The 24,385-nt window shown below is 44.4% G+C and overlaps 1 protein-coding gene across 1 annotated transcript; it reads right to left on the bottom strand.

Moving 5' to 3' along the window:
- Nucleotides 1-362: 362 nt before the first annotated feature.
- On the bottom strand, nt 363-24,385 carry ANKRD13C (ankyrin repeat domain 13C). The gene is made up of 13 exons (XM_048945751.1): nt 23,788-24,385; nt 17,808-17,849; nt 14,841-14,945; nt 14,428-14,513; nt 13,483-13,528; nt 12,310-12,376; nt 10,713-10,857; nt 9,816-9,947; nt 8,734-8,895; nt 7,957-8,036; nt 6,468-6,566; nt 5,753-5,853; nt 363-4,510 (listed from the first exon to the last, which is right to left on the bottom strand). Exons 1-13 carry the CDS (start codon nt 24,146-24,148, stop codon nt 4,380-4,382), a joined length of 1,557 nt encoding a protein of 518 aa, XP_048801708.1. The 5' UTR covers nt 24,149-24,385; the 3' UTR covers nt 363-4,379.

Genomic DNA, 24,385 nt, shown 5'->3' with positions numbered 1-24,385 from the left:
GCCGCTGTCACATCTCACTGTGGGTGCAGCTCTGGACTGGGGAGATAAAACTCACGTCATTATTGAACACCAATCAGTGAAGTTGAAAGGTCCCCTCTGCCTGCTCCTTTGCCCCAGGAATGCTGGAAGCTTTGCCCCAGGTTCCACCAGCGCTGCTCCTGCACCGTGCACAAGGCCGTCAGTAACATTTCTAAGCTCTACAAATGGTGACAAACAATCCTAGATGAAAAACGGAGGATTTTATTTAAAATCCAACCAGGACGGGGCAAAATTCCTCCTCACATCGCCTCATTGCTCTGAGCTGCCCGGCCCGCACAGCGCCACGAGGGGAGAGTTAAAGGCCACGTCCACGTGTAGAGCAGTTCAGAATCAAACAGCATGTTTTGGTCTTTATTCTAACAAATGATACAACAAAAAAGTACTATTAGTGAAGGGAAGTTAAAAACATGGACCGGACAGCTAGTAAAAAGCAAAAACGTGACATTGGTTCCATGGTAATTACAAATTGTAAGGAAAATAAATGTGAAACTGCAGCATTACAGGAAATTTGTTAATACAGATTAAATAACGCAGTTATCCTGGCGTGAATTACAAACCAAAGAACAAACACGTGTAAAAAGATGGACGGTTGCTTTGAATATCAACCACGTGGGTTTCCAGCACAAATACGTCCAGAGGGTTCTGTAACAAATCATTTCAATACATAAACCAAGAACCGCAGCGAAGTGAGTGCAGAGATTGGAACAGCAGCTCCTCCGAAGGAAAAAGAAAACGCCACGTTCCCTTTGCCACAAAGTAAAGCAGTGCTTTGGAAGACCAGCGGAACGGTTTGGTTAAGAAACAACCCCCTAGAATTCGTCTGCCACGATTTCTTGTTTCAGTTCACCAAAATCGGTGGCCGCCTTTGAAGATTATCATAAAAACATCTCACAGCCATCGTAAAAAAGAAGCATTGAGATCAGAGAGGAGCACGGCGAGGTGGAGCCCACAGCAGGGCTGCAGAGCCTTCCCCTCCGCCCAGCACTCGGCAGCACGCTGCTCAGCGCCGTGCTCTGCTGAGGACCTGGGTGCAGCACAGAGCTGGGCTGCGTGCTGTGAGACCACCATGATATGCATTCATTCTAAAGGGGACCACAGCTTCCTTAATGCCCAACTGGGCCTTAAAGTGGAGGGAAACGAAGCTCTGCTGGATCAATCCTGCTACAAAAGGTAATTTTCCAGAATTCCAAACAGGAGATCACAAGCAGGGCACCACTGCCCACAGCACAGCTGCAGGCTCTGTGCACACCACAACTGTTTCACCCCCAGCAGCGCCGGCCCAGCAGAGCAGAGCTCTGCAATGCCATTCACTGCAATGCCACTCACTGCAATGCCACTCACTGCAATGCCACTCACTGCAATGCCACTCACTGCGTCAGCGCCAGAGGCCCCCCGAGCAAAACACCGATTAGATCAAACGTTGCAATGAGTGCAGGTGCAGCCCCTGCTGGCGAAGTGCCCCAGCACCGCCGCACCCACAGCACGGGGCTGTGCCTCACTGCTGGGATGGAGCAGCGCCCATAAAGCTCACTGCGCCCTGCGTCTCATGGCCAGGAATGTCTTGGATAGAAAACACATCACTAAGTGCTGGGAGGAAATGCACCGAGAAACAGTTCAGCAGTTCTTACTTAACGAGGATGATACAGGAATCTAAGGGCAGTCACTGAGGTGGAGAAGAGAAGCGGATGGAGTCAGCTCCCTCAGCTTCAGGCTAAGAAAAGCAGCCAGGTGCATTCACTGCAGTGACACACAGGGACTTCCCTCAACAAAATCTGTGTCCAACCCACATCGGGGCAAACCCTAACACAGCCACCACTACAAACAGCTTCAGAGAACCTCAAGATACTGTACCATCACAAAGGTTAGGAAACCAGAGCTAGCAGATCTGCAGCCAGAGCTCAGGAAAGCACTGACAATGCCCAAACCTCACCACCATGAGCAGTCAGCACTGCCTCTTCTATGCACAGGGATGCCCAGGACCTGCCTTCCCACACAAGGCTACTCTGAAAGTATTTGTTTTTGTTCACACCTTGAATCTGCAGCTGCTGTATCTCCTCAAACACCCAACCCTGGTTCTGTGGGCCCCTTCCTGTGCCAGTGAGCTCTGCACTACTCTGGAATATCTGGGGACACAAATAACACAGAACACACAGCTCTTGCCCTGTGACACAGCAGAGAAAAAAAAAAAGATTCTGACGTTCACTTTTTACGCAGTAACATTTTTCTGCATCCGCTGAAATTTCTCAGCAACTCATTGCTGTGCAGCACCCACAGCCACCCCAGCTCCACACCTGCCCCAAACCTGACCAGCAGCACCTCCCCCAGCAACATGCTTGGTGTTGGGCACCTGGAGGCCACAGCAATGGGGGAACGCAGCACGTGGCCCCACTGACACACAGCCCTCCTGCACAGGCTGTGGCATCGGCCCCTCCATGCGTTCAGCAGCGTGGATCTCAGCTGAGGTGCTGTCGGTTTGTACCACAGATGTAAAACACTGCAAGGAATTCATCATTACTTGGAAGAACAAGTAATATCATTCCCACTGAATGTCCAACATCTGCTACAGATACAGTACTGAACAATGACCATCATCCATCTCCCTTTTCCCCTCTTTTCCCTTGGATACCGAACCGCTGCAGCGCCTCAGTCGTTCCGTGAGCAGCACCCAGCTGGCAGAGCAGAGGGCTCACAGCGACAGGACGAGGGTCAGCTCTGCTCCCTGTTTCCAGCTGCCCCGTGTGCTGCTGACAGCGCTTCACCCGGACTCCATGACAGCAGGCTCTGCACCTCCTGGAGCACCGCTGTGTTGGTACGGATGCCAGCAGCTCGGAAGCCTCCTCCACACGCAGCTCCAGGCCCATGGCTGTGCCTGACGAGCTGTTATTGCCTTGTGAGGAGAGAAGCCATTCACCACCTGCATGGTGAGCCGGGTCGGTGCCTTCACTGAGCAGCCGTGGGACTTTTTGTCCTAAGTTTTGAAACTTACCTCTATTGACTTCCAGAAAAAGTTTTAACTACAGTGCACAAAGAATATAATCTTCAAAATATTTACATTTTTGTACAATTACACCACAGCACTTTAATCTAAATCTCTTAATACAAACAAATAGCACCATTAGCCTTTTGCACAGATTCTTTCTAACAAACCGAAAGCTGGATTACTGTCAAATTAGGAGACTGGAACCACTTGGAATGAGAATAAGCTCGAGAAGGCAGAGCACTGGAACTCCCATCTATTAAAACCGCTAAGAGGAAGAAATTAATTTAGAAACATTGTAAGCATTTGCCAACAAAATCCTCCACTGAGCCCTATTCAGTGTGCACCACAATTCAACTAACTTCAAGGAAAGCCTTTCCTCATACAAGACTTGATGCTTGAGCCTCTTGTTCTCAGAGCTCCTCGCACGCAGCCCTGCTTTCCAGCGCCTGCTGACGTCCGCCCATCATGGAGCAAGTCTCCTCGGTGAGCGGGAAGAAGCAGAAACAAGGGGATACTTGCTAGCTCGTGAACTTCCACACACGCTAATCAGCACAGCATCACGGACACGGAGAGGACGGCCAAGCCAGTCACAGGGACCTCGTGTGCAGAGCCAACGGAAGGAAAATGAACAACCAGCCCTGTGAGAAAATTAACGCTTCGGAGAGACACGGGTAGCACCAGAATGGCTGCGCTGAGGGGCTGCGGGAGGCACCTCGTTCCCTGCAGAGCAAATGCTGTTTCTGAAGTATATTGCAGTAGGAAAATGCAATCGTTTAATGGTTACCATTTGGTTCATTCGGCTACAGAAAACGCGTTCCTCCTAACTTACGCTCAACTAACATTCAGAGTACTGAAGTATACAGAATGATACATAGTTTACACTTCTTGAAAACAAAGCTTGAAAGAATATAATATGGTCATCTTTAAGTAGGGTGGGACGTTGGAAAGGACAAATATGCAGCTAAGACATTTCAACCTTTACGCTATGGTCCAAGAGTGCTTTCTGTATCAACAAGAAATGTAAAAAAATTTAAAAACAAATGACAGTCCTCACAGCTGTTGAGCATCCTCAGGGCCACCGAGGCGGCAGACGACCTCGCCTGCAGCACTGGATGTATAAACGTGTGAAGGACACATCAGGAGACTTGCTGTCCATCAGGAACTAGATTAGATGCCCACGACAGTGTCAGTAGATCAGTCATTTGATGCACATTCCCTTTTCTTCTGGATTAGTAAGTTCATCCCTTTCCCTTGTCACCCACTTCTCTGTCTATATCCGTGGGCTATTTGCATCCATTTGCTTTCACTGTGGTACGCTGGTATTGTTACTTTGTTATTCACCATTAACCTTCCAGTTTAATTAGAGATCAGGGAAGCGGCTGGGGTCCTCCTTGTAGTCATCAGGAATCGTGAAGATGGATTCATCAAATTCGTCGTAACGGAACTCCTGAAAAGTCACAGTGGCTGTGATGGTGGGAAACACAGGAATATCTGGATAGGAAGCACAACGGCACAGTGCAGATCAGAGAAATTAAGGCTTGCCAGTGATTACCAACAGTGATTTAATGGTTTTTAAGTTCAGGCCTGCTTATCATGTAGAAGATTTTACACAATGGCAATTCTAAGCTCCTTACAAAAGAAACACCAAAGAGGTACTTCAGAAGAACGTTATTGCAGAAGATGCTCAAATACCCTGAGCAGGGAAACATCAACAGGTTTTCATTGAGTTGGGTAATGTAATCAGTTCAAGGGCTTTCCTTTCACACTGCAGAATCATAACGTGGAAATGAAGGTGCTGCAAGCACACAGACTGATCTGTGAGGGTACAGGTGATGCGAGGTAAGATAACCTTGCAGTGCCGTTGCTGTGTAACCTGGCACACAACTGAGCACAGCTGTCTGCTCACTGCCACTGCAGTCAGAGGGGAGGAAATGGGACAAGTGCAGGAACTCCTGGGTTGAGATAACGTGAAAGTTGAGCAAACCCACCTGTACAAGTGAGCATTTCAAAATGAAAAAGGCCACTTTAGAGCAAACGTTACACTGAGGTCGAATATTTAAGAATGACCCTTACTAGAATGGGATTACCCTTGAAGCAACTGAAAGCAAAATTCAAAGCTCGGTCTCTAAACAGAACTGTGCTATTGCAGTGGGATGTGGAACATCATCTGCTCAGAATATCCAAGCTTACACAGCTTACTGGCAGGCAAGAAGTCCTGTAACACTCACAAAATGTACTGTTACTTTTTGATAGATTATCCTAGGATAATAAGCATAATCATCGACACCCACGAGTAAGTTGTTTTATATGCTTCCATTTGGTAGCAAAGGTAATGGTTTGGCTTCCATTCACCTCCAGTACATCACCAATAATACTTGAGGAAAACAAAATAATAAATGCTGTCAAGTTCCCATCTCACAGCTAAGATCATCCTTTAATGCAAGGAAACTTCAGCTTATCTGCTCTTCTAAGAATGAAGCCCTTCCAGCATCAGGAAAATATAAGTCACAGAGCTGGACTCCTGCTAGCACTGATCTCCTCTGAGCTTCAGATTGTCTCTTTCAAACCAAACATTCCTTGCAGGAACATAACCACGTTCCCCTGACACGTACAGCAACATGCTCTGTTATGTAAGAGTTCTTCTCCAGAACTCAGCAGGACTCCTGAGCACACTGCATGAATAAGCACAGACATTTCTGAAAAACAAAGCCATAAATGTTAGCACAACCTTACCTAATTTTACAGGAAAGCCTGGTGGAAGCTTCATTTGAACAAATTCTCTAAGTTTGTTAAAGTGCTTGAAGGGTGCAATTACTTCTAAAACATTCAATAATCTGAAAGGGAGAATGGACATCATCACAAATCATTTCACAAAATAACCCAGAGAGCAAAGTGAGTAAAGGGATCTGAAAAACTACACCATGTCTGCTGTGTGCCCCTAGAGCTCCAATGTCAGCACTGCCACTTTCAGACTGTAGAGACCCACACTGCGTTGCTGTATGAGTGCAAATGAACCCCCAGCTATGGGTCTCTTGTCCTCATTCCACAAAAGACACTGAAGCACGAAGCCCCACAGCCTCTCCTCCAAAGATAAGGATTTTGACACAGTTGTGCATGGATTTAGAGAACATACAGTTGTGCTGAAACCTGTCAGGGGCAAAAAGGCTTTAGTACTGTGCAGAATCAGACAGATGAGTGCTGTCCAAGTTAACCACACTGCTGCTCACAGCTCAGGTCTCGTCACACAAGACAGCTGCTTTGCCTTGCCCAGAGCAGGCACACAGCGAGCTCTAACCGCCACAGCTCACCTCCCTAACGACACGACTTGGGCACTGTTTCCAAACTGCTGACATCCCAAATCTGAGCACTGGCAGAACTCTGCAGCTCGCAGGCAGGCTGCCACACCTGATACATGAAGGAACACCCAGAGCCAACGAGTCACACTTACGATTCGATTCCTAGCGGAAATTCCTGGCTCATCGCTATTGTTGCTTTAAAGGTTTTCTTGCTTTCTTTGCAGACCAGTTCTCTACCCAGATGAGGAGCTCTGCAAAGGGGAAGGGAGGAGGACAAAGTCAGGTTCCCCCCCCTCATTACAACTTCAGCTTTAAAGAAAAGAATTAAGACTCGGTTTTGAAAACCTCAGTAAGGATCCTCTACAACAGAACAGAGGCTGTGCATAGTAAACATGAGTTGGAAGCCATCTGAATTGAGATTACTGTGAGCTCTGCTAACCATGGAGACAAGTTAGAATCAGGGAAAAGAAAATAATCTTCAAGTTACTCCATGTGAACATTTTATTAATAATCACTACAGAAAGACCTGACCATTAGCTGGAAATACACAAACCAGTTGGTTGCAGGCATTAATTAAAATAGTCTGTGTGTGAGCAAAGTATCAAACTGAACTGGAAAGCACTAAGTTTGTTTCACAGTTTAAGCTGGAAGCAATCTCTGAGGAAGCAGAGAAGTTACCCTTCTGTCCCCAGAGGACAATAACGGCAAACACAGAACAGAAAACAATTCTGGAACAGAATAGGCAGAAGGTAACAAATCTTACTGTCCTCCAATACAGAAACCTACATTTTCCACTGAACTCCCTTCTGGTAATTGATGACTAGATTTATTTTTATTAACATAGACACACACGTCCTCCTGTGCTGTTCCAGCATAACCTAGTTACTGTGCTTGAACATTTATTCTATTTCAAATACATAAAGTAGAAAACCAGCAAAAAGAATCCAAGTGCCTTTTTAGTAAGCCTGTACTGTAATAGTATCTTCCCTGGTAACATCTGACTACAGGAGAACCTATAGCATCTGTGGAGCCACAGCTTCTACCATTTCCTTTTGGGTCCTTCCATATGCAGCAGAGCTGGATAACATTCAAGTCTTGGCAGTAAACTCAACTGCTTGGATCTATTACAAACCAAGCTGCTATAACTGAACTGAAAATGTAACTGTCTGCTGCGCACCCAGAGGAGAGCACCTTGCACAAACCTGGCTGGTGCAAGGAGTTCTGTATGCCACTGCATTCCAGAAGTCAGCATTTTTGCACACTGACTCTCATTAAGTCGTAAGCTGCTCCTTTAAATATGGAGGATTATTGCCATCGTAAGAAAAGATCAGCAAGTTACAGAAATGAGTCTGACAGGAAATCTTCCCTTAAAAACATCGCTGAGAGGTCTGTATTCACAATCAGTTGGAATTCCAAGATGCAGGCACGTGCCTACGTGCATATTTTCATCTGCAGCCGATGGAATAACCTTGCTTATGTGAGCTGCTGTCCGTTTCTCCAGTCCACAGAAGAACACTGAGTATCTCAGCAATGAAAAGCAAGATCCCCCTGCTCCTCGACAACTACAAACCACAAAGAACCCACAAAGCAGTGGGCACCAATCAGCTAAGGCTGTCCATGGAAATAAAACAAACTACTTACTTTCCATTTTCAGCAGATATGTACTCCTCCCATGTAATGGTATTGGGTGATGGTGGAGTAAGGGATTGTCGTCTGACGGGCTGTTCAGAGAAACACATCTTAGCAGTTGATCTTTGCTGACGTTCTCTTACAGTTTTACTATTCAAAAGATGCACTCAGTTTGCAGCTGAAACTTCACGTGGCTTTTCTATCTCTTACTCCTCCTTGCACAGACTCCATTTAGCTACCAGGCCTCAGACAGCACTGCATGCAGACGCTGGCTGGCGCGGCACATCAGCTCATCAGTTAATTCAAGTGCCTGAATGGCAAGTAATAAAGCACGAGCTCATACAGAAATAAATCAGCCCTTCTTAAAAGGCTCGTCTGCGTGTTCCCAGATGATGTCTGGCTCATTCTGAATAGCTCTCAACTTCATGGTGATAATAACAGGCTTAATCCGTTTTAATGAAGCTAAATGAGAACGTAATTGAAAGAAGAACCAGGAAGGGCATTCGAGACAATAAATATTTGGTCTAACGAAATTGAAGTGATTTGCCACAGCTAAAAACATCCCCTGTATGAACAGACAAATTAAGACTGAAGTATTCAAGAAAAGAAACGTCTCAGTACATGCACTAATCAGCACAGCACACAAACAGATGAGCAGGAATGCATTAAAGGTCATATTATTTTAAAACTATGACACTCAGAATGGAACAAGGATATTATTTATTAATCTTGCTACATTTATCCTCTCTGACAACAATTCACACAGTGAGAAGAATGATGTAAGTATACCTCAAAGTTTTGTTCCATTAAGTTGCCACCTTTACTCAGGCTCTCCATGATAGCCTTATTTCGAAGAATATCCTCCTCACTGAGATGTTCTCTTCTTTTTCTTGATTCTAATACAAGTCCATTCACCAGGTAGAAATCTGCCAAAAAGTTCCCTACCCTTTCCTAGAAGAAAGGAATTAGACATTAGAGAATCACAGAAGATTAAATAAAACCCCTTGAAGTCTTCTATATACAATTAATTGCAGTATGGTGAGTTCAGGATTGAAATGGTTCAATGTAAATTTACACATCTCACCATGTGAGCTCTCATCATACACTCCCCCCAACCTACATACAGTACAGAGTAATTTCCCCAGTAATTGGTATCTTACATCAGTGGAAACTAAAGGAGAAAAGACTGCTTCAGAATCTGAGAGTGGCCAAGGGAAATCCCACTAAAAGCCCCTCCACTAAGCTGTGCTAAATGGTAACTTACACCCATGGTATTTTACACACTTAGAATATAGATTTCTGATTTCACAAAAGGAAAGAGCTCTGAAAAACCAGCTCAGCAGAAAAGCTGTGGTAAATGGCACTACCTGACATCCAAGTCAATACAGAATCCTTCAGAGCCATCTCGAAAAAGCAGCTTCCTACATAACAAGGCAGAAGTTTCAGTGTTCTCACACCTGAGAGTTTGTGCCTCAGACTGGCAACACTGGAAGGAATGGGCAAAGCAAACTGTGGCCAGAATGCTTTCATCCTCCTGCACTCCACAAACACAAGGACATACAGAATTCTTACATAAATCCTGGGATGACTTTCCATTCTCTACCTAGTGCCATTTCCAGCAGTGTTTCTCCACACACACTTCAGCTGTAGTTGGCTATTTTTTTCCAAGCCACCATTCTCTGATGCAGGCAGCCCACAAGACACGCTGTGTCAAACTAGTGACAACTGTGGGGACAGGGGAAGCCACTTTTCTACTCCACCCCCAACATCTGATCCTTTCACTCCTCCTTTCTTCCCAACCACATTATGACGTGGCTGCCTGCACCATTTTGCCTTCAGCAATGCCAGCCTGACAACTTCCTTTGGCTTACTGTTTTGTCTTCCCGAAAAAGCCACCCCGTTTGGGCACGTGTGAAGGTGATCGATTTGGTTGATAACGTTGCTGAGTAAATATCACTGCTCATCAAAATGTCAACCTCTTCCTCTGTTTCCATCTCAGATTCCTGGAAGGAAGATTACCAAGCACGGCATAGAATTTAATGATCATGACCAATCTTTTTTTTTTTTTTTAATAAATAATTTTAAGAAAATGAAAATCAATAAACATATTCCTTTGGCACTTTCCCCACAACCAGCACTACTTGAATTTCCAAACTGTTTTGTGGAAGCTCTGATACCAGCTGCTCACCAAATCGTTTCAGCTTAAATCTTAATGCAGTGTCCAAGTGTGATTTACCCAGAGGCTCACCACCAGCCAAGCCCTTCATATAAACCCACCTGCTGAAGTGACTGGCAGATAGAGCTATAAACACAAGCCTGACCAGACACAGCAGGCCATCCCAGTAAGACCCTTGCGCTGTTAACAACCAAACTGGCCACAGAGTGACCAGTTTGGGTCAAAGCCAAATGGGGGCATTTGTGTAAATGGGGGCAAAGCAATGGCAGGCAAGTGTGAAAACTCCACTTGAGCAAGCCCTGAACTATGCCCACAGGAAATACTATAAGCAGAATGCTTCAAACTCTGAAATATATTCATCTGCCCAGGAGGACACTGTATTTTCCAGCATATTTGAATTCTATTTCTCTCCAATTTCTTAGCTTGCATTAATAGGCAGTTTTTCAAAATAAAAGCTTATAAGCTTGTTTCAGCTGAACAAAACTGTAGTTTGCATTTCTTTGGAGTTTGGGTCTTTCTGAGAGGCACACCTTGTTCAGTAAATTCAGACTTCTGATGGGAAGTAAAGGGTTGAGGTGTTGCACTTCCTTACCTCGTGATGTATTCGCTGGTAAACTTTTTGCTCATTGTCTAAAACTACAAAAGATTCAGAGGGTGCTGCATCACCATTAAAAATGAAGCTTAAATCCCCTCGTTGGCACTTCATGTCAGTAAAATCTATCAGAGTTGTGTCCAGCCTGTGAAAATACACCAGAACATTAAAAGAAGTTACCCATAAGCAGTCACACGTGTTGACTGTAAGCTCTGCTTTCAAGAAGCTTTTGATTACTATTATTATTTATTTATTGGCACAAACAAGTTAAGGTTCAAGTCTTCATAGAATATGCCATTATTTAAGCCTGGATATAGAAATAAAAATTGGGTAAGAAACACTCAGTAGGTGTCACATTACTCTTACCATGGAGCTGGACTGGATGGCCCTCAGAGGCCTCTAAGGATTCTATGAGAACATGGCCTATTTTTATGCATCTTCATAGAAGTGCCACCTATACCTTCATATCATATTTTTAGCATCCACTACATACACCCCATGCTTTCTAAAGAAAAACAGCAGAAGGAAGTGACAGAAATTATGTAGCCAGTGTGTGCTACACAATGAGAAACGTAACTACTCCCTGCAACAAACAGCTGAGTAGCCCTGCTAAGATGTGGCTGCAGTTACAAAGAGGACTAAGAAATGGCCTCCATCCCCATTTGAAACATTTCAGTTACTGTTGTTCTTCTTTTCTCTCACCAACAGAAAAGAAATGCTCCTGCTGAGCTGGAAATCAAGAGCTGGAGCCAAGAACAAAGATCTCTCTAGCAACTAACACATATTATTGCTAGAATATTTCCTTCTTTGTGAAGTTGGTTAAAGAGCCTGAATTCAGTAGCCACCTCACTTCTAAAGGGTGGTTGCTTAATACTCATCATGTATTGGCTTCTAAATTCATGAAACAATCTGCAGTTACATCCTTGGAGTGTCAGCCTCACAACTCCCCTCTGTGCAAGCAGGAGAAATGAGAAGGAAAATAAATGGTCTCAATGGACTCAAGTCTAAGCTAAGTTCACATATCTATGCCAAAAAGCTGTAGTACGAGAACAAAATGTCCATGATCTTCTGAATCATGACTGTATTTTCCCTCGTTCAAGTTTAGGAACCAAAACAGACACCTGAGCCCAAAATCACAACCGAGGGCAGCTGAACAGCCAGGCTCAGCAGATGTCCAGGAATCTGTGAATCCTTCACAGCCAGCATTTTAAACAGAGAAACTGCATCACTCTTCTTACTACACCTCCTGGAGCAGCAAGAGTTCTCCACAAAATACTGAAAGCTCACTTATACTTGTAATGCGAATTTTCAGATATCAAAATTCCTGTTTTTCAATCAAATCACTGCCAAACTGCACCAAAGCCTCTATCTACCAGCCAGAACTGGGTTTGCTTTATGTGAAGTGACTCGAGAATTAAAGCTAACTTCAAACTAATTGTGGAAAAGACTGTAGATGAAAGCACTTCCTGCCTCCAAGCACCTATGTACCAACACTCCCGTGTTTCACAAGCATTTGCAAGCTGAAATGAAACCAGCGTTCCCATCAACATGCAGACATCTGTGACTTAGTAAACTCAAATGGCAGATCAGTGCTTACCTGATATTTATACCTTGTTTGTGTATTTTACATGCATCAGAAGGCAGAATTCGGGAGAGTAAAGGCACTAGAAGTAGGTAGAGAGATTGGACAATTAGAACGAGGTTTCTCTGCAAGGTACTTTGAGTAAAACTGCACCCCACCTTGAATTTCAATGTGTTGTAATATAAAAACACAGCATATCCATTTTCCATCATCATCTCAGCACAAGCACACTAACGTTATGCTTGTCTATTAACTAACTGCAGGACTGATACACCCTTGTACAGAATATCTCCAGCAAAACAAAACTTGAAGCCTCCTCATTTTAAATGAACTAAACCATTTGTGAGTTCTAATAACTTGTCTTCTAACTGCCTGGAGTTTTAATTCTGCAGTTGGATATTTTATTTGAATATTATGCCAGCTGAAAGCCCAGCCACAATTAAACAGAACACAGGCAAGCAGAAGACAAACCCAAAGCACTAAGGTTTAAAACCTAAGGAAACGTTGAATTACCAGAGGAACTGAGAGCCAGCCCAGTGTTACAAGCCAGACACGTGAGCCCACAGCTGTGCCTATATTAAAAAGCAAGATTTACTGCAATAAGAACAAATAATGGCTTCTCAGCACCTTCTTCAAACAGCACCACGAAGAACTGGCAGCACCTGCAGAACTGAGCTCGCTCAGAGCACCAATGGTCAGCACCAACACACTGCTCAGGGCCTTTCTCCCCCCAGGAGAGTACCCCAAACACGGGAATGATGCAGGCAGAGGAATGCCCCCTGCATGGTGACACTGCTGGAGAAGACGACCACTGCAAGCTGGTGCCAAGCAATTGAATGCCACAAGTCCTGTCACTCAGCAGAACTGCACAAACCACTGCTCTGCAGTGACACCAGATGACCAGATTAAGGCATTATAACATTTTGTTCTTACAACCATATTCTTTAACAGCTTGCTCCCCTCCCCATCTCATATCGTGTGCCTAGATTACAGAATTAAACTAGAAAAAGTCATTAAAAATAATTCAGAAAAAAAAAAGTGTCTGTCCCTTATTTGCACTTCAATGTTCACAACACGATTATAAGTTTTCCAAAATACAAACTGGAAACAAATTGCAGCTTGAGAAAACAGGTGTGTGGAGGCCTGATAATATTATCTCCCAATGAAAAGGGATATGCAGTCACTTACCCCAACTTTGAAAATCCCAGTGAAGCTCTAGATAGAAGTCACCTAGCTGAGATGAAAAGAATACATTGACACTTTGGTCAACTGTGAAACGTGCTGGAAGTTAAGCAAAGTTTGTGTTTTGCCAAAAAAAAATACCTTTTCCCCCTCTGATGCAAATAATTGAACTTCAATTGAAATTCACCATTTCTGAAGCTTCACCAACAGCAGAATCAGTAATGCTAAATGTGTGCTTCATTTAAGCTACTAATCTTTAATGATTTTTTCTGGAAAAAAGTTACACAGCTATTAAGCTGTGAACAAAATAAACTGTAAATTCCAACTTTAAACTGTAAATCCCAACTTTAAAAGCCTACAGGGCTCTTTGTTTGCTCTGACTGACCACATCTAACTGCATTCTCTGAATCAATGGATGAGGTTTCACCTACCAGCATCCACATACACAACCTCCCACTTATACTCTAGAAATACAATTCCAATCATCAGTACTGACAATTGTTTGACTGTGCTCAAGAAATACTGGCTGCTGCATGCAGAGGGAGAACTAAGCTTAGAAAAAACTCCCTTTCTTTACCAAGCATTAAACAAACAAAAAAACCATCATTGGTGATTGGTGACAGGATGCAACAGCAACTTCTTCACCAGGCTGAGATTTAAGGAAGCCTTAGAAAGCCAATGAAATAAGCACAGATTAAAAACACATCCTTTGACTTTCAGGTTGAAAAGATGGCAGAAAGGGCTCTCTCATTCAAGGCTTTTTTCTGCCTGAATTTCAGAATTTGAGGGGGAGCATCTTAGGAATGCACACTGTTCTGTGAGCCCTTGGCATGGACAAAAAGCTTTTTTTCTTTTATCAGTTTGCTAAAGCATCCTTCCTATACGAACAAAAGCTACCAGTTTCTATCACAATCTGGTTTTTGCCAACAAAGCTGCCTTCAATTTACCTACCTCTTTCAGGGCTTTTAATAATCGAGGTCGCTTTTCTTCAACACTTTCCCTGGACTGCTGTTTAAGCTTCCTTAGGAGTGCTGTAACTGAACAGAGGTTAAACATAAGGTAAAGCTGTGCTGCTTGGCAAACTGCAGCTTAGTGCTGTCATGCAACAGATTTTTAAAAAATGAGAAATAATTGCTGTTAATAAAGCATTTCATCACTTTGGAGTAATGCACTTCAAGTTACAGTAATTATAAACAATTCAATGTGATCACAGTAGGAAGAAAAGCTTCAGAAACTGCTTATGACATAAAGCATTTGATTATGTCAAGATATTTACTAACACATGTATACACGTGTAAAAAGACACATGGTATGTGTGTATATTGCTGAATGTGATGCAGAAGATTCTTCAGCAATGATCTTACTCATTTGTCTGTCTCCATAGCTGATGGCTTCTGCAAGAGGGCTCCATCCCTGAGCATTTTTCACCTTTACTGGAGCATTGTGGGCTAAAAGCAAGTGGGCACATTCTGTAACAAAGCAGCAGTAATTACTGTCAGTAAACACAATGGGTACTGCAATTACATAATTCATGACAGAGGAAACAGTAACGGAAACAAGAATAGAACAACTAGTAGATATTCAATATACTAAGCACCATCAGAACACACATCCAAATTATGAACTCAAGCTATAAATAATTTTTGAAAACATTCATGAAATTATTTATTGCATTTTCCTATTAAATATGAGCACTGAAAACATCATTGGCAATCAACAACCAATTGCATTACCACTGAAAGACATTTCCTTGTGCTTTTTATACAGATGTACTGTTGTGTATACACACTCACTCCTCTATGTAAAAAATACTTTAAAATGCTTGTTTAATCACCTCTGTGTAATGTCTACCTCTGAAACGTTAGAACATGTGCATAACATGCTGTGCAGCAAGTTACCCTAGGACTAGCAGAGTGCCTCCATAAAGCACAACAGCACAGAGCTCCACTGCCATGCACTGCATTGTTTGCCCACGCATCAAAGCAGGCCTTGATGCTCTCCTGGCCTCTTGGCATGTGTGTGCTGTGCTACCAGAGCACACCAACATCCCATAAACACCACACCAGTTCCTAGCGTAGTCTCAGCTCAACTTGCATTGCTTTCTCTAAGGATAAAAGCTGATGATAGAATCAGGAGCTGCCCTTGAAATTCAGAAGGGAAGAAATGGTTCGGTATTTCTGTGTTTTGAATAAGCTGTCCTCGTTTTAAATGGTCCTTCCATTCCTAACTATGGAAAGCTTCCTCACCACAACTCATTAAAATCAACCTGACCCATCCGCAATGATACAGCAGCATGGAGCGGGAGCTGCAGGCTAAAGAAACTCTCATTATGAATAGGATGGGCAGGAACTGCAGATAGAGGGCCTTCCTGATCCTTCGCCTACAGGTGTTACAGGAAACCTTACCAGTCACTCAAGATACAAAAATCATGAGTCACTGGAAAACGTGGCGTTAGGAAGAGCTGCTTTACTGGTGAGCACCCCATCCTCTGTGGTAAACAAACAAAAGCCCTAAGTACCCTGTCCAGAAACATGCAGAGATATTTTCTGCAGTTGCTCAAACAGTGCCTAAAGCAATGACTACACTGATGTGGAGCAGGCATTCACCAGCCAGACCCCATTTTCAGTTAAACAAACAGGATGTCAGGTTCACCCTGCAATTCACCAAAGCCTGGCTGCAATGCTGCTACATGCACCTGAACAGTCTACATGCATCATCCCAGAAAAGCTGCCCCTCAGCATCAGACTGGCTGACATGGCAGCAAAGGCCCTGGGGTTCTCAGAGAATCAAAGACCAAGCAGGAATAAAAGTCAAAACAGTAAAACCAGGTATTGTTCTTGATATCATACACCAATAGTCCTGCTCCAGCCAAGCTACATAAAGGCTTACCATAAATATCCCAAGTAATTAAGGGCTTTACTCATGGGATGGCTGACAAAGAAGCCAAGAGCAAACTACAAAGCGAGATCTCAAATACGCAGCCAAAGGAAAAAGGAGTAAGGGGAAGAACTGCTTCTCCTCTCCTTGCTATGCTATGTGCCACGATAATCAAGCAATCTGACAGCACTGAACAGCAAGGGCTTTTCATCCTAGAGCTGAAACATAAAATAACCACAGTTCAAGAGAAAAAGTATTCAAGCATACTGAATTAAGGGTGATAAATTCTTTTCTCTCACTTGGTATCAAAAGAAGCATCTTTGATCAAAATCATTTGTACTCCAGTGACATGACATTGCTGCAGTTAACAGCCCAGCTACAGAGCTGGGCTCACCACACACCAGGTGCAGGACTCTCACAGCTTGACAAAAGCAAGGCATTCTTTCTCTTGTTTCAGTAGAGAAAAAGAATTCTAGTGTCATGGAGACTTAATCATATTCCAAGTTGTTGTTTTTTTCCCCAGTCCTGAAATATGCCTACTCCGACGCTTTCTATTTCAAATAGAAATGTGAATCCTTTGCCTTGAAATGCTGCTGTAAAAAAAAAAAAAAGTCCCCCAAGGATATCTGAAAAGGTGACAGCCATCATGGATCAACAGGCAGCACAGCCTGGTAGGCTGTCCTGGACCCTGCAGAGAGCAGCCAGTCCTGGAACACAAAGAAGCAGGCAGGCAGTGGGCAGAGATCTGAATCAGGGGAGGAAAGGAATATGCAAAAGGCAGGGATTGATGACGATTCCACTTGCAGAGTCACTTTATTCCAGAAGGTATTTTTGTTCATAACAGAAAAGGCTAACAGAGGTCTTGAATGACCCCTAATGAGCAGATCAGTAACAACCACAGCAAAACTATTAACCAAGAAAGCAATGAAGAAAAAGGGCACCATCACACAAATAGGAATCAATAAGCCTTCTGTTAATAGTATTAAAACAGAGATCTGCCTGGATGAAGACTCCTGCCTACCCAGACTGAGTGTGTCCCACCCCTGTTTGGACACCACGAGGACACAGGCACGAATGTGCTTGCCTCCACTGCTGAAAGCTGTTCCTTGTTTCTCAATCTTCTATGATATTCCAAGTCCTTCTAACTCTGCAACAAGACAGAAGCTAGTTCTTGTTCCAGGCTCACAAAGGAGTCCAGCAGTCAGAACTCCTTCTCTGCCATTCTCTCCTTCCAATCCAGCCCTCCGCCTGCCTGGCTCCCTGATTTTGGCCTAACAGGCAGCCCTAACTTTCTTACAGACTTTTCTCTTTCACATCCGGGCAGCCCCTACTTTGCAGAAAACCTTAACTTGCAACAGGTTTGAAACACAAGATCACATTCAGAAAAATTGAACAGTATTGCCTCTAAATTCTCAGGACAACTCAAGAGTTACAAAACCAAAGGTTTTACCAACCTTTATGTCCCAACATCACAGCAAGATGCAAAGGAGTGTTTCCTAAAAGAAAAAAGAAAATAAAATGAGATTAGATCCAACATAACAGAATTCATTGCAACTCCTTCAGGAGTCTGGACACACAGCTCCCACACTGTTATTATGAAACCACACAGCCTAAGGAAGAAGCAGGTATACATACAACACAGCAGTTTCTAAGCAAGTCCAACATACAGATTTTTTATTATGCCTGGTAAAATATAGCTGAAACATTTCATGGGCCAGCAGGGCTTCTTAATTATACCTTGAAACCTGCCAAAGTGGCACAAGTATATCTTTAAGAAGGCAATAACCCAAACCTCTGTACTCATGGTCTGAGAAATATGATATTTTACACAGAATGACATATCTAGGGTAAAAGCTACTCAAAGATACGACACTTATTAAAGTTTTAGGAGCAAATTGTATTAATTTTTCAAAGACTGAGCATAAAATTTTTACTAATACAGCAACAGACACATTGCAGAATAAAAATCATTTCCCTAAAGAAAACCCAACCATCCACCACCACCTTCTGGTTACTTCAATGCCACGTTTCCAAAGGAAGCTTCCAAGACTACTAGCAGATATTAAAAACGTGAGTATTTTCCTGGCTCTAGGTGACCCAGTTTAGACTCCTGCTCTTAGATATGCACAGTAAAGGTACAGAGAGCTGTTTTTCTCAATTAGTGCTGCTACCAGAATTCTGATATATTTTATTTTGGGGGCTCAAGGATATAGGATCCTTCCATTTCAATGTAACACTTTGTACATTCAAATGTTTTCTTGCAAAGTTAATTACTTGTAAACAAGTTTCTTTTGCAATTATATCAAACACAGTTGATCTTAGAAGTATTTTACAGCATCACGTTAGCAATAAGCACTTGCTGCATGCCAAGGATGATGCACATCTCAACCATGCAATCCAAAACATTCATAGATTGCTGTATGAAGCAATCACCAACACACCGCAGTATCTCTGATCAGTGGAATCTCTGATCAAGATAGGCAAGCAGTCAGAGTTTGTAAGTGGTTTTCAATTAGCTTTCCAAAAAAAGAAACTAACAACAAAAAACAACAGCAAAACAAACCACACCTTTTCAAACACTGCATAAGAGCCAGACAGCTCCAGTATCTACAAGAGCTTGGCATATTGAGAAGAAACAACAAAATGAGAGTTAACCAAGTGTTTGGCAGCCTTCCTGAGAGATGTGGAGAACGTTTCAGCTGATAAGTGGGAAACGCAGTTGTGCAATACCACAGCATTTCAAAACCCCTCTGGACAAGGTTCTGAGCAACCTGAACCAACTTTGATGCTGTTTTGTGCAGGATGCTGCGCTACATCACCTCCAAAATGCTCTTCCAGCACAGATTTTACTTTGATACTCGATCTTCACACCAAAAAGTATGCAACCCAAAAACTGAACAGGAAACTTACAGACAAGGTGGGGTAGGAAAAGGACACAGAGCAACAGTCATTACAACAATTGAGAAAGCACAGACATTAGAATCTATCAATTCCAGAATGAAACAACAAGCAGTTTGTGAAGGAGATGACAAGGATTCTTGCTGGTCTCTAACCAGTGGGACTCTAGCAAAGAGGAGTGTAAGGTTTTTCTGACATCTACCAGATAAAACAAGAGGTTTGCTGCAGCACACAGGGAGAGGTAAAGCCTCAAGGAAGGGAGGAGAAGGAAATGCAAGGCAAGCACTAAGGAGAGGGGCGTTGCAGCACCTGGAAACATTGCCATTCCTATGGCACTCTGCATTGCTCCAGCCTTTTATCACTGCCCACGACAAGTCCTTGTCAGACACCACTGGATGCAGAACAGCCACAAAGCCATGCACCTTTCCATTCCTGCACAAATCCATTGCTGCTTCACAGACAGATCCCATGGAGGTCAGGCACCCAAATATTTTTGTGGGCCTCGGCCTGGCAACAGAGCACTGTCTCACTCCCAGATCCTCTCCCCAAACGGTCACCATCTCAGCAGGAACTGATAACAAAGCCAGCTTTGGCACAATCAAAAAACAAACACAGAGCAGCATCTTGCTGTTCCATCACTCATCATCCTTCTTAACATCTGATAAATCTGTAGAGCTGTTGACTGTCTTCGAGCCAAACAAAATGAGTTTTCCCAGTAGCAAAGTTAAGTCAGAGTTACCAAATAAGCCATTCAAACTATTCCAGGTTAGATGCCACATAACAAAGAAACTATACTGAGGAATTACTCGGTACACAGAATGCCTCTGTGCAACCTTCAGCATCTCTGCTCCAAGAGGAGGGAGGAGAAGAGCTGTCCAAAGAGAAAGGATCCTCGTCTGTCTGACCACAGTCTTAAGTGCATTCATTCTGCATGGGACAACTCAGGGAAGGCAAAGGTCATCGGGACAGATGTGTCCAGATGGGACCATCCAGCCCCTGTCACTCAGCACCCTCAAGCAGTGGCAGCAGCGCTGATCGGGCTCAGAACCGGCCAAAATCTTCCCAGAGATGTCGTTTCAGAAGCCTGGCTGGCCAGCAGGCACACCTCACATCTCACTGCTCCTCCTTCAGGAAAGCTGGGGATCTGGAAGCGTAAATACGGCCCCAGCAGCTGCGAGGACAGTGCCACACAATTACACTCCCTCTAGCACTCAAGACTCATGAATTAAGTAGCACCAGCATCTACAGGACTCAAGTGGAATTGTCCCACTGGAATTCTATAATGCTACAACCTTCAGCTCCATCAACCCTCGAACATAAACCACAAATCATGTTTAGTTGCTTAAGCTTGGCTTCTGCCAGAACAAGCACAAGGGAAGGAGAGGGGAGTTCCACTTCTTACAGCTGCAAGGCCAGCTATAACAGCTTGAGGTGTTCAGTGAACTGCAGCATAATCACAACAGCAAGTGCCAGCACACGTGGCTCTGCAAGGGACAGCTTCTGCTAAGACAAAAGAGGGTGCAGCTTCACTGTGATGTTTACCTATGTGACAGAGCTGCAATTATTTACAGCACTCTTCCTATTAAGAGGCTGACACGTGGGATGACTTCACTGCAGTGTCACAGATACTTGATGCGATTGTTTCCAGACCTACTACACGTGGATATGTGTGTGCACGTGGATACACGTGAAAAGCCGCAACCAAAGTTCTTCTTTAGGTTTCTTTGCTGGTAACAGCTTGATTCACCTTAGAAACAAAGCCCACTTAGCCCTTCCATCTACAGAAGGTTTCTTCAGTGTCCATAGCTTCGGAAACCAACTTTTACATTTCCCTGCCCACGTTTAGGCTACAGGGCCTTAACCTGAGATAGCAGTGATACAGCAGTGCCTGAAGTCCTGCAGGTCTCCAGCCAGGCCGCGCAACCAAAATCATCTGCACTTCCCTTATGAAAGGTTAGAAGTTAAACACACTCATGTAGATATCTGGCATGCCTATGAGGCAGCTGAGTGTTTTCTGATAGTAATTCAGCAAGATTTATCTATTTCAGAAACAACTATTTTCTCCTGAAAATATGTTTAAGCTTTTAAATGTGTGTTACAGCAAAAATAAAAGTAATCTAAAAACATATACAAGCTCCTGCCTTTCGGAATAATGATGCTGGTCTTACCAACAAGAAATGCTTTTTTTGAGGTTAATTCAGAGTGCAGCCTGGCTAGCTCTCTATTTATTGCTACAGCCAGCATTTGTTTTATCAGAACACCACAAGTTTAATGTTCTGTGGGACGTGGCTTTTCTACTTAACCGCTCACTAAAAATGGAACTGAATTATAAATAGTAACTGTTACTAGAAGTTGTCCCTCTTCTGTCACTTCCATATCATGCATTAGGATTCTTCAGGCTTACTTCTGAGTATAGTTGTAAGCTGAAGTTATCTACCCCAAATAACTCACAATTCAAATATGTAAACAAGTGGCAGATGGACTCAGGCAGGAAGAAAACAATAACAAGGAAGTAACAGTCAGGCCTTTGGTATGTCAAGGCACCAAGGGTTTGATTTTGTTGTTGGTTTCTGGTTTTGTTTTGGATTGGTTTGGGTTTTTTTGTTGGTTTTTGGTTGGTTTGGTGTTTTGTTTTGTTTTAAGGACAAAAGAACAGTGAAAGTAAAACTTTGGAAGAAGATGGAACAGAAATCCACACTGTTCCTATTGCAACCAGCAGTGAAAATGAAGAAAAGCTCATTAAAAAAATACATGTATACTATTAAAAGTATATAAACATACATAAAAACACAGTATCAACACTTGTGATGGACACTGAAGACAGCAGTTCAGCAAAGATGGGTCATGAAGTGCTTCAAAGTACAGACACAAAGCTACAGCAATGACTCATTTGATAGGAACTGGAAGAGATGTAGGGAAGAAGGCAGCAGAAGGCACACAGGGAGAAGGTTTCTTTCCAGGCCTGTTGCTTTCATTCTACCAGACTTTGCTGCAACTCTTGGAATGAAGATGACAGGATAAATATATCTGTAGCAATATTTATAGCAGGCTACTTAGAAAAATGTTATGACAGTTGTAAGAAATGCTCCTTCCTATCTCAGTTGAGGAAACTGAGCCGTGAGCTACTCCAGCATACACCAGTTTGTGTTTCAGAGTGCTTTCTATTATCACGGAGACAGTTTTAAATGTCTAATTATGCTATTTTTCCCATCGTATCAATCCTAAGACTGCCCTATATTACTGTTTGGTTTTATTTTACACAACACAATTAAGTAAAACAAAGGGAACACTTATCTCATCATCAGAAAAAGAGAGTAACTCTACCCTTTAATCACAACCTGCCCAGACACCACATGCAGGATGACTTACACCCTCCTGCAGAAACGTATCATCTTACTCTGGAAAAAGGCAGGAAACACACAGACGAAAGCTAACTGTGAAACTTCAGCTGACTTGACAGGCTAACTTATTTTACAACGTAAAACATTCCCCAAATTAAACACATCATTTTAAAATGCCCTATCAAGGCTTCAAATGGTTGCACATTTTAAAGTAACACAAGGCTTGTTTTTCTACCTCTGTTACTATTGCTTCTCTGTCCAAAGCAGGTAGGAGAAGCAGATGACAACCTTTTGCCTCTTTCAAATCCCAAAACTATATATATATATACACACACACACCTATCTATCTCTCTCTCTCTATATATAAAATTTTTGTTTAAGCTGGGGAAAACCTGAAGATAATCCCACCAACAGCCAAAGCAGCCACTCCCAAGTGTCCCCTAAGCCCCATCATTCCTAAAAAGCAAATAGGTGACAGTTCACACACTTCAAAAAAGAAAAGAAGAAAAATAAAAGGCGTTCTTGCAAAAATGCATCTTCAGGTCTGAAGCAAGACTTCGTAAGAGGAAGTTCTTCCAGGACAACACAAACAGCAGCAATGCACTCATTCCTATTAGTGAATCCAGGACACCCTGGCGATAGGAGGCACAGCCACACTGCTGTGCAGCGCTCACTGCAACTCCCAGCACAGCTAACTACTAAACCTCAGGGAAGATAAATGCACTTAAAACAATAAGATAAAAACAATTAAAAACAGAACCATCATGGTTGGAAAAGCCGTCTGAGCTCCCCCAATCAACCCCCCTGTGCCCACGTCCCTCAGTGCCACATTCCAGGGCTCCGAACACCCCCAGGCTGTGACCCCCACCGCTGTGCAGTGCAGCACCACAGCCTGTGCCTCACAACCTTCTGTAGAAGGAAGAGATGAGAGCTTGAGCTAAGCAGAAATGAGACAGCGAGGGTGATGAAACTCTCCAAAAACATGACAGAAGAAGGAAAAAGCAGCTCACGCAAAGCAGAACGGACACTGTATGCATCAAGCGGTGCTGCTTGGCCCGGTGTGCCCTGCGGGTCCGGCCCGGGCTGCTGAGGCAGCTCCCCAGGGGGGAAGGCAGGAAGGCAGGCAGGAAAGCAGGCAGGCAGGGAGCACCGTCCGCCCCCAGCAGCCCCGAGCACGGCCTCGCCCGCCGCTCACCGTGGCTGTCCTTCTGGCCGATGCCCTGCGTGCGGATGAGCGCCGACAGCCGCCTCACGTCCCCCTTGAAGACGCACTCGTGCACGGGGAAGTGCGCGGGGCTCCGCTCGGGCTCCGCGGCCGGGCCCGTCCCGCCGCCCGCCAGGCCGCCCTTCGGCGGCAGCCGCTGCTGGTGGTGGTGGTGGTTGCTGAAGATGCGGTGCCCCCCGGCCCGGCCGCCTTTGCCACCGCTCCCGCGTCCTCCGGTGAAGATGGCTCCGGGCGCGGCGGCCGCCTCCTCCTCACCGTGCCCCAGCAGGTCCCCGTCCTCCTTGCTGGGTTTGTGGTCCCTGCGCAGCGAGCGCAGCTTCTCGCCGGTCATCGCCGGCGGCGGCCCCGCGGGCGGGGAGGGGGGGGACCCCGCCGGGAGACTGGCCGCGGCCGGAGGGACGAGGCGCTCAGAGCCGCGGCGGCAAGTCCCGTCCCGTCGGCATCCCCCGCCTCAAACGGCCGCGGCGCTGAGGAGCCCGACGCCCGCCCGCCCGCCTCCGTCTGACGCCTCCCGCCCGCGGGGGCCCGCTCAACGGCCCGGCGCCGCCGCCATCTTGGCCGGCTACTC

This window comes from Lagopus muta, chromosome 5, assembly GCF_023343835.1.
Source record: "Lagopus muta isolate bLagMut1 chromosome 5, bLagMut1 primary, whole genome shotgun sequence".
NCBI lineage: Eukaryota > Metazoa > Chordata > Aves > Galliformes > Phasianidae > Lagopus > Lagopus muta.
Note: the sequence above shows the minus strand (reverse complement) of the source record. Positions and strands in the feature narration are given on the sequence as shown.